At 41.8% G+C, this 10,000-nt stretch overlaps 1 protein-coding gene across 5 annotated transcripts in view; it reads right to left on the bottom strand.

Moving 5' to 3' along the window:
* The window catches only part of dclk2a (doublecortin-like kinase 2a), a 92,245-nt gene that overhangs the window by 32,193 nt on the left and 50,052 nt on the right, over nt 1-10,000 (bottom strand). For 2 of the 5 annotated variants that reach the window (XR_011979649.1, XM_072678564.1), the window contains exons 3-6: nt 9,898-10,000; nt 4,204-4,311; nt 3,441-3,497; nt 757-854 (exon numbers count right to left, since the gene is read on the bottom strand). The exon at nt 9,898-10,000 is cut by the window's right edge and continues 27 nt beyond it. Coding sequence is in view for 4 of the 5 variants with exons in the window: in XM_072678564.1 (XP_072534665.1) it covers nt 757-854; nt 3,441-3,497; nt 4,204-4,311; nt 9,898-10,000 (366 nt within the window). In the remaining variant the exon portion in view is untranslated. The remainder of the gene's footprint in view (nt 1-756; nt 855-3,440; nt 3,498-4,203; nt 4,312-9,897) is intronic. The other 3 variants (XM_072678566.1, XM_072678565.1, XM_072678567.1) reach the window with 3 other exon arrangements.

The raw sequence follows: 10,000 nt of genomic DNA, 5'->3' as shown, positions 1-10,000 counted from the left end.
GAGGAATAATTTATTGGACTGTACAGTCCGGAGGCTTCTGGAAAGCCGGGGTGTCTTTTATATAACACCTTTCAGGTTCTCAGCTCTGCAACATGGTTATGTAACCCCACTTTCAGGTTAAAATGGTCTTAAACTACTGCTTTCCCCAATATATAAAAAACATGATGAAATTGATCAAAATAATGATAAAGAAAACAATGCTGCTCTCCTCCTGACAAGAGCCAATCCGCCTCTACTGAAGTTCTCTAACAGACAGGTCAATGAAACAGATTAGATTAGATTACAGTGACACAGACAGACACACAGACACACAGACAGATAGATAGACAGACACAAAAACAGATAGACAGATAGATAGATAGACAAACAGGCAGACAGATAAACAGACAGATATGCTGACACTTTACTAAGGTTTTTTATCATTAGCTAATTGATGGCACTTGGCTCCATGCTGTCCTGCATCACTATTAAATGTGAGGGTGGTGTAACCTGCTGTCACTGCTCATCTCCACTGGGTCACATTTTCATCATCTTTCATCACACTGAGCACGTTATGATCATATTCAGCCACAAGACGTCCTGTCTGGGTCATTACCATCTAACAAGCCAAACCTAACCATCTGAAATTTAAGTCATCAAGGCATCCCTTCTCCCTCCCCGAGCCTGAGAAGCTAATTCTACAGCGAGAGTCTCCACACGCTGCCCAAAAACTGCAAGCACCAAAGGCAGGCCTGTTGCCATGCCAACGGCCCTTACCTTGAAGTTGCGCATGCTGCGGGGACTGGTGGGGGAGGAGCTGGAGGACTTGGTGGATTTGGGGGTGGAGATCGGACCAGAGCTGGGAACTCCATTTACTATAAGGAGAGAGAGAGAGAGAGAGAAAGAGAGAGAGAGAGAGAGAGAGAGAGAGATTCAATGATTGGTTGATGCCAAGGGTACTAATGACTGTATTACACCACATATTACACCTGAATTATGCTGATTAAAATGAATATTGATTGAATGTAAATAGTGTAAATGCTTAGGTTTGATTCCAAACAGCCATAAATAACTCACACACTCTTACTCTGCTAAATACACACTAATGCACTGACTCCTAATATCGCCTGAGGCACCATGGGCAGATACAATCTATATGGTGACCACCAATCTCTCTTACTTACCCAGCTGCACAATCCAGCTCAAGACCAGCTATTGCTGGTAGCTGGTTTCAGATAGTCTGAGCTGGTCTTAGATGGTCAAGGTGGTTGAAAAGCTGGTCATGCAATTGAAAACATCCAGCGCTTAAGCATCATGGTCTATGTTGCATTTAATTTTGGTCATCTTGCTGGTCATGCAGGTCAACCAGCTTGGTCTTGCTGGTCATGCTGGTTGACCTGCTTGGTCTTGCTGGTCATGCTAGTCAACCAGCATTGTGATACTGGCCATACTGGTCGACCAGCATGGTCTTGCTGTAGATTCAATCATCTTCCACAAACACTGGACTTCAACTGTCCCTCTTTAGACACACAACCTAATAAAGCATGTCAATGCAGAGACCCGTCCCCTGCAGGACATTCGGGACAGGGACAGGTGTCTCAGAAAGACTCTTGCTAAAGTATCTCTGAGGGTAATCTGCGTCAGACCCAGCAGGAGTTTAACCCTGCAAAAAAAGCAGCTCCAGCTAATTCTACACTACCTGTTTTGACTGTAGCAGCTAAACCACTCTTCCTCTTTAGACACACGCCTCAAGCTGCCCAGTCCTGCCCTCCAGGTCAATCAGGCCTTGAGGACTGTCCCTTAATGCTGCATTAGCCCGCCTGAGCAGAAGGCAGATAAGGATGCCTGTACTGTATATAGCATACACATCCAATTGGCGTGCCTCAGATTAGAAAGCATACATGCCAGAGTTTGGGCCGAGGTCAGGGCGGCGTTTTAAATAGCTCTGCTCTCGATGGCTTTTATCTTGATTGAATGCCGTACTCGGAGGTCGGAGGTCGCGCACAGCTCAATTCAAAGCCGGCTGAGCACCTGCCGCAAGGTCACGTCGCGAGCAAACAGGGAAACTCGTTCTAGTCGTTTCTCGGCAAGGCATGCTTGGAGGCTGAACACCACCCAGCCATAATATCATTACCTAATACCTGCCTAATGTTGAGTAGGTCCCCCTTCTGTAGCCACAACAGATCTGACTATTCGAGACATGGACTTCACAAGACCTCTGAAGGCCCCCAAGACAGATCCTAAGAGCAGCAGATCCTAGAAGGCCTGTAAGTTGTGAGGTGGGGCCTGGCCTGTATTTCTCTGAAGGTCGTCTCTCAAAGCCTCTCAGCTCTGTCTGAGTATGTCACTCAACAGTTCAGCGCATTATACAAACGTCCAGCATTTACAGACAACATCGTTAATTCTGCGTCCAACTGCGTCCACTCCCCTTTGAGTGTAATAAAATCTCTCCATTTTGGAAAAACACTTGCTGATGTCTCTTTTAACTCCTTTACATCTTAGGCAGGTATGTTCTGGTCTATGCATGTTTTTGTTCAGAAAGGTAGCTTGTGGCATACCTGGTGGCACCACTATCGAACTATCATTGGGGGATCAGGTAACACTATCAATGCCACTATTAATATCACCAGTATTAACTATCTACACCATGATTATTATATTATGATTATGATCAGAGCAGTTCAACAGTTTAGATGGTTTGGTAACTTTTATCAATAATTTATAAATAGTTCTGATCAGTGGAGGACGGGTCGGGTCTCCCTTGTGAGTCTTGGTTCCTCCCAAGGTTTCTTCCTCCAGCTCTGAGGGAGGTTCTCCTTGCCACTGTCGCTGTTGGGGTCTGCTCGCTGGGGGTCTTGGATCCTTCATGTCTTCTTACATTATTTCTTTTTTTCTGTCTTTTACTAATTACTAATTATGTAAAGCTGCTTTGTGACGACAACAGTTGTAAAAAGCTATACAAATAAATTTGACTTGACTTGACTTGCAGATGCTCACCTTACAGTCAACTGCCCTGCCCGTTAGACAGGACAAGCCATAGACACTATTTGTGATGGGCACAGACACACAGAGTAGTGGGCAACCGGGGAGCTGAGAGGGTCAAGGGTCTTGCTTCAGGATCCAACAGTGACAGCTTGCCAAGCCCAGGTATCGAACCCAGAATCCTGTCATCGACAGCCCAGTGCTGTAATTGCTGAGCCACCACTGCCTCCCACAAGTCAAATGTAAATGCAGCCGAACTCTAAGCTGAATGTAAATGACTGGCCATTGAATGACTTGATTGACTGTTGATTGAGATGTGGAGGCTCTCATTGAGACTGAGGAAGCACTTTTCTCTAGCCTTTACTCTCCCAGTGCTGTTGGCATCATGCGTGACCATGTGTTATAGTACTAGAACACTGATTTGAGGAAGGGTTAAGGGTTAAACATGTGCCAGTTACCCCCATCAAGAAAACCCCTACCTGGAGATTTGACAGGAGACTGGCTGCTGGTGGAGAAGTGTCCAGGGGTCCTTCTTACTGCAGAAAGAGAAACAGGGAGGTGCAGCCGGCAGAAAGGGGGGATGCAAGTGAGAAAGTGAGAAAAAGAGCACAGGCGTGCAATTAGCTGCCAAAGTCTCTAAGCCCTGCTGACATGAGTACTCTGTAAAACCCCTCATTTGTTTCACATTATTTCAAAGCAACCAGACATATCTTTTTTTTGCAATGCCACATCATTTGCACTCACAAATTACTGAAATATCACACAAGAGGCCTGGAACGATTTACTGGATTTGTAAAAATTCATTTCCTTAATGTGTGTAGATGGAGCATAGGGGAATAGAGTTCAGCATCTTGTAATTTCACAGACCTTAACAGACTCATGCTACAGTATATAGACAAAAGTATTGAGACACCTGCTCATTCATTGTTTGCTGAATGAATGAGCAAATGTCCTGCCTTGGAACATCAAGGGAATATACAGAGTTTATTCTGCTTTTCTTGGAGCTTTTCCTCGACTAGATTGTGGAGGTGCATTGCAGTGAGGATTTGATATGGCTTCCACAATTTAAGGAATACTGCCTGAATCTAGTGTGCATGGACCACATTATTCCTAAATGTAGTATATATATGGGCATTATTGTTATTACATGTATGTATGCACATAACTGTAACATATTTGGGACATACTGTGTGTAAGACATCATGTTATACGTGTGTGTGTGTGTGTGTAAGTGTGTGCCACCTGTGCCAGGTGATTTGCTGCGGCGTGTTGATCCTGGACTCTTACTGCCGCCGGCTCTCACTGGTGTAATGGAACGGGAAGCATAGGAAGACTTTAGTACACGGCACTCTGTAAAACACACACACACATACACACACACACACACACACACACCAGAATGCATGAGCAGCCTGAAGGTTCAGTGGCCATTTTTAGATGATGGCTTTCAGCTAGTGGGTTTGCTTTGAACAGTCAGCAGCTGGACCAAAAATCTATGGTTTTAAGATTACTGTGGTAGACTGATATATATATATATATATATATATATACACACACACACACACACACAAATATTTCTAATAAATGCACTGCTGACACAGATGTGCCAATACAGCTTGTCTAGTCCCTGTAGAGAAGTACTGGCAATGGCATAGGACTATTAAAATAGTAGGACTACTAAACATGAGCCTATTGGCGCCAAGCGTGGGCTATCCTGGTACTTATGGGATGAGGTGGGGAGTTGGGGATACTCCCCCAAATTGTAGTAGAAAGTCTTTTTCCCTGGACAGTAGAGACACATCCTCCAACAAAAGCAGGATCAACTGTTTTCTAATACCCTTGATTTCGTAAGAAACCAGGTGTCCCAATACTTTCGTCCATATACGTGTCAGCTATGGGTGCATGCATTCTTTAGAAGGGGTGTCCATAATGTATATATATATATATATATATATATATATATATATATATAAATATATATATATATATTTATATATATATATATATATATATATATATATATATATATATATATATATATAGTGGTTAGAGTGCTAGGTTATTGATCACAGGGTTGTAGGCTCAATACCCAGGTCCCAGATCCACTAAACCGCCACTGTTGGGCCCTTGAGGCACACCATTAACCCCATCTGCTCCAAAACTGAAGTCGATACACATGGGTAATAACATAAGCTGTACACTCTGAAAATGATAAGATCCTTGAGGAACTTTTGGAGGTTCTTCAGTTTGAAACCCTTTCCTTGACGGTTCCTTAAGTTATAAGGAACCTTATAAGCACCTTAGGAGGTTCCTCCACAGTTTCAAACTGAAGAACCTCCAAAAGTTCCACAAGGATCTTACACTTAACAGTGTACAGCAGCTAATACATCAGTAGTTATATTGTTATTACATGGATTATTAATGTGTAATTACAGTTATTAACGACACAGACGTTCCGGATTTTAGATTTAGGTGTTTGTTAACTATGAAATGTGAACACAATGTAAAGGACAATAAACAGTGCTACACACACATATATGACATACACACACACAGATATACACAAATAACATACAAACAAACTGGCTCTAGGTTTCATTACTTAGCATTAGAACTTGCACCAGAATGACTATGAGCCAGATGACTCCATACAGAGCAATAAAAGAGACCTCAGTGTGTGTGTGTGTGTGTGTGTGTGTGTGTGTGTGTGTGTGTGTGCATACAGTGAGCAGGGCCCTGCAGAGGCATCATTAACCTGCCTGTCCAGAGTCAGTGAGACCTTTATAGCATCAGTGGGCCCCTCAGGCTCACGCGCTGCAGCTAAAGTAACTCCTACGGAGAGAGCTAAGACTCAGGTTATCACTGCAGGAGCTAATCCAGCCCCTGTAATCTCACCACATAAAACCCTGCATATAGACTCTATTAGCCCCACTGATTCAACTCTGCACTGCAGCGACGAGGGGGGGACGGAGATGAGGAAGGCTCGCTGATTCAGATCAGCTGAACTGCACCGGCGACTGCAGCAACAATGGGAACACGGTGCTGCTAGAAGTAGGTCAGTGGCAGCCATACACGACAGCAGAGGAGCCGCTTCTGATCAGCGTCTTTCCTGCCGCTCTGAAGACGAGGGGATGAGTGGAGAGGTTTTTGATGGAGCACACATCTTGGTGGGCCTACATGTAATCAAACAACAAAGACCTGTTTGATGCCTGACATTTGTTTTTCTGTCCACATGTTTGTGGACACCCCTTCTAATGAGTGCATTCAGCTACTTTAAGCTGCAACCATTCCATCCATTGCATTGCTGATAGAATAGGACTCTTTGGAGCAGATTAAGATGAATCTATAAATAAGTAAACACGTCATTAAACAGTAATTGTGTAGTTAAGTGTGCAGATGTGTTTCTGTAGAGCATTCACATCTCATGTTATCTGAGCAGGAGTGTCCGAACGTCTGCATACTTTGGACAAAAGTGAATTCAAACCATCTTAATTTGTATATTTTAACTTTATATCTAATATTGTTCATTTTGCAACTGTAATTAATAATATTATAATAAGTCTTGGATGGAGCTCCACCATCCATCATTCCAGAGAACATAGTAGGTTCACTGCTCCACAGCTCAATGCTGGGGGGCTTTATACCCCTCTAGCCCACACCTGGTGTTAAGCAGCATGGTGCCAATAGGTTCATGTTTATTTATCTGCTCCAGAGAGTCCTATTCTATTGGCAGCACTTCTCTACAGGGACTAGACAAGCTGTGTGTGTGTATGTGTGTGTGTGTGTGCACATCTGTCAGACTTTTATAGACTACATATTGTATTGGGGCACACACCATTTAAAGAGGAACAGCTGTACCCCCCTGCTTGCCTAATACTATTCCTAGTCAATAGTAATAATAGCAATAATAATAATAATAATAATAATAATAATAATAATAGTTATTGATTATTAAGGTATAACTCAAGATTATTGAGTTATTAAGTGCTTAAGGGGTTAATGGCTTTGCTTCAGTGGTCTAATATGTACATTATACATAAGGTAGGTTATATGATTATAATTGGCTATAACCAGAACATACAGCTATGAGCTATCACAGCCTTGTCTGTTGCATGGCTGATGTCCTTTAAATATGCACGAATGTCCAGTACGCCGCTCAAAATAACCTAAATACAGCGGCTCTGAGTAAAGGAACTGGCTGCTCAAGCATTTGGAAAGACGCTAGGGGCATTATGGGATATGTAGTGCATGGCGTGTCCTGTACTTCTGCTCAGCAATCCAGGATTTTAGTGATTTTAGTGGGGCACAGCAAAATCCGGGTCTGATGGCTCCCTGGGGTGTCCAAAAACATTTGGACATACAGTGTAATCTTTTGGAAAGTATAGCTAATGTCTAAATATAGCTAATAAAGCTGTATTCAGTGTATTCCTCTGCATGCTGCTGAGCTTCTGAGTATTTAACAGCTCTACAACCTACAAAGTGAGCCTACAGCCCCACATTCACTTCAGCTGAGGTCTTCGTTTGACCTTCCCTGCAGTTAATCCACTGTCCATTCATTAAACCTGAAGTCCAGCGCTGAAATTAGGTAGAACGTCCCTGGTTTGAGGCTCTCAAGTTACAGCAACGTCAAACATCTCTCAGCCGATCGTCTAGATTTTGAGTTAAGGAGGAGGTTTCTTCAGGTTATTCCTCTAAGACAGGTCCGAACAGTCGGGATGCAGCTTCTGCGACTGATAAAGGAGAGCAGGTCGGTAACTACTGTCAGAGGAAACTCACCGGTTCCTTATATTTTTGGAAAAGTCCTACTTTATCTAAGTGGAGCAGGAGAGGAGCAGAGACGAGAAGTAGGACGAAGACACCAAACAGCTGAACTACATTCTCACCACAGTGAGTCGAGCGAGTGCAGAGTGTGTGAGTGCAGAGTGTGTGAGTGCATGTGTGTCATGCTTCGAGGGCTGAGACCGCCTTATCGAAACAGGATGTATTCTGATAGCTATATTTGGAGGTTCGGGATCCCAGAGGGATAAAACATCCCTCATCAGATCTGCTCACTGTCCTGTCTGCAGGACACCAGGGACCACGCCGTTATGGAGAACAATAGAGAATGCAGGCGGTCACTTCCTGTGGCAGGCTACCATTGCGCATGACTGAGGAGCGTTTACGGAGGCGGGAGTGACCACTGAGTGGAAATGAATGGACAGTCCTGCAGTGGAATGCACTGTAATGGGAGCGGAATGGTCACACTTTCCCCCGCAGAAGACCTGAGCCACTGCTTAGTGCACAGTTAGTCAGTGAGAGAGAAACGGCACGGTGCAAAAGTCTTAGGACAGCCAAGAAAAGAGGCTAATACCCCTTAAACTCTAAGAAGCTGTTGATCCAGCGGTCCAGACTTTAATTCAGTGTAGATTCTGAACTGAAATATTTACTGAATTCAGATCCAAAATAATTCACAGTGGATAATGAATAATTCATCTAATTTATAGAAGATACTAAATAATTCATAGTAGATACTGAATAATTCATAGATGATACAGAATAAATAACTGTAGATACTGAATATTTCATAATGGATACAAAATAATTTATAATAGATAATAATTAATTCATAGTGGATACAGACCAATTTATAGTAGATAATGAAAAATTTATAGTGGATGCAGAATAATTCATAGAAGACAGTGAATAATTCATAGTGGATACAGAATAATTCATAGTGGATGCAGAATAATTCATAGAATACACTGAATAATTTATAGTGGATACAGAATAATTCATAGTGGATGCAGAATAATTCATAGAATACACTGAATAATTCATAGTGGATACAGAATAATTCATAGTGGATGCAGAATAATTCATAGAATACACTGAATAATTCATAGTGGATACTGAATAATTCATAGTGGCTACAGAATAATTCATAGTGGATGCAGAATAATTAATAGAATACACTGAATAATTCATAGTGGATACTGAATAATTTATAGTGGCTACAGAATAATTCATAGTGGATGCAGAATAATTCATAGAATACACTGAATAATTCATAGTGGATACTGAATAATTCATAGTGGCTACAGAATAATTCATAGTGGATGCAGAATAATTCATAGAATACACTGAATCATTCATAGAAGACACTAAATAATTCATAGTGGATACAGAATAATTCATAGTGGATGCAGAATAATTCATAGTGGATACTGAATAATTCATAGTGGCTACATAACAATTCATAGAATGCATTGAATAATTCATAGTGGCTACATAACAATTCATAGAATACACTGAATAATTAATAGTAGATACTGAATCATTCATAGCGGCTACATAACAATTCATAGAATACACTGAATAATTCATAGTGGATGCATAATAATTCATAGTGGATGCATAATGAATCATTCATTCTAATTAATAATTCATACTAAATAATATGTAGTTGTTACTGAATCTTAAAAATTAAGGTTTATAAATGCACAGTAAATATAAATAACGTTTAAGCTGCCCATTAAAATTCACAGACCTGTCAGATGTCCATTTTTTGTAACCTGTCACATTTATAAATTGTTTTGTACCACGTTAAATATTAAACAATAGACATCAAAAGCTGACAAACTGAAAATGTTTACAGCCCAAATGAATAGCTGTAAATACAATTCCCGAGCTGGCTAAGACTTTTATATAGTGTTGTTTTTAACTGACGTTTCTGAAGTAGTCTGTATTGATCAGGTCATCAAATGATTAAGTTCTGCAGTAATCCACAGTAAGGGTGTAATCTGTGCATGACCACAGTGGCTTGTCTTCTGTGGTGTGTGTGAGTGTGTGTGTGTGAGTGTGTGTGAGTGTGTGTGTGTGTGTGTGTTGGGGGAGAGCACAGGGGAAGGCAGTTTAAAGACACTGGGTTAAATGAAGTTAGTGATTAGCCAGGCCTACCAGTCAGAAAGGCTTCTGAAGCCTTACCGCTGTGATCCAACAAAAAATCGTCCTGAGCGTAGCGGAACTTCTCCGGCCCGCACGCAATGAACACGTCGTCCTC

This window comes from Salminus brasiliensis, chromosome 4, assembly GCF_030463535.1.
Source record: "Salminus brasiliensis chromosome 4, fSalBra1.hap2, whole genome shotgun sequence".
Classification (NCBI taxonomy): domain Eukaryota; kingdom Metazoa; phylum Chordata; class Actinopteri; order Characiformes; family Bryconidae; genus Salminus; species Salminus brasiliensis.
This window is presented reverse-complemented; position numbering and strand designations above follow the sequence as displayed.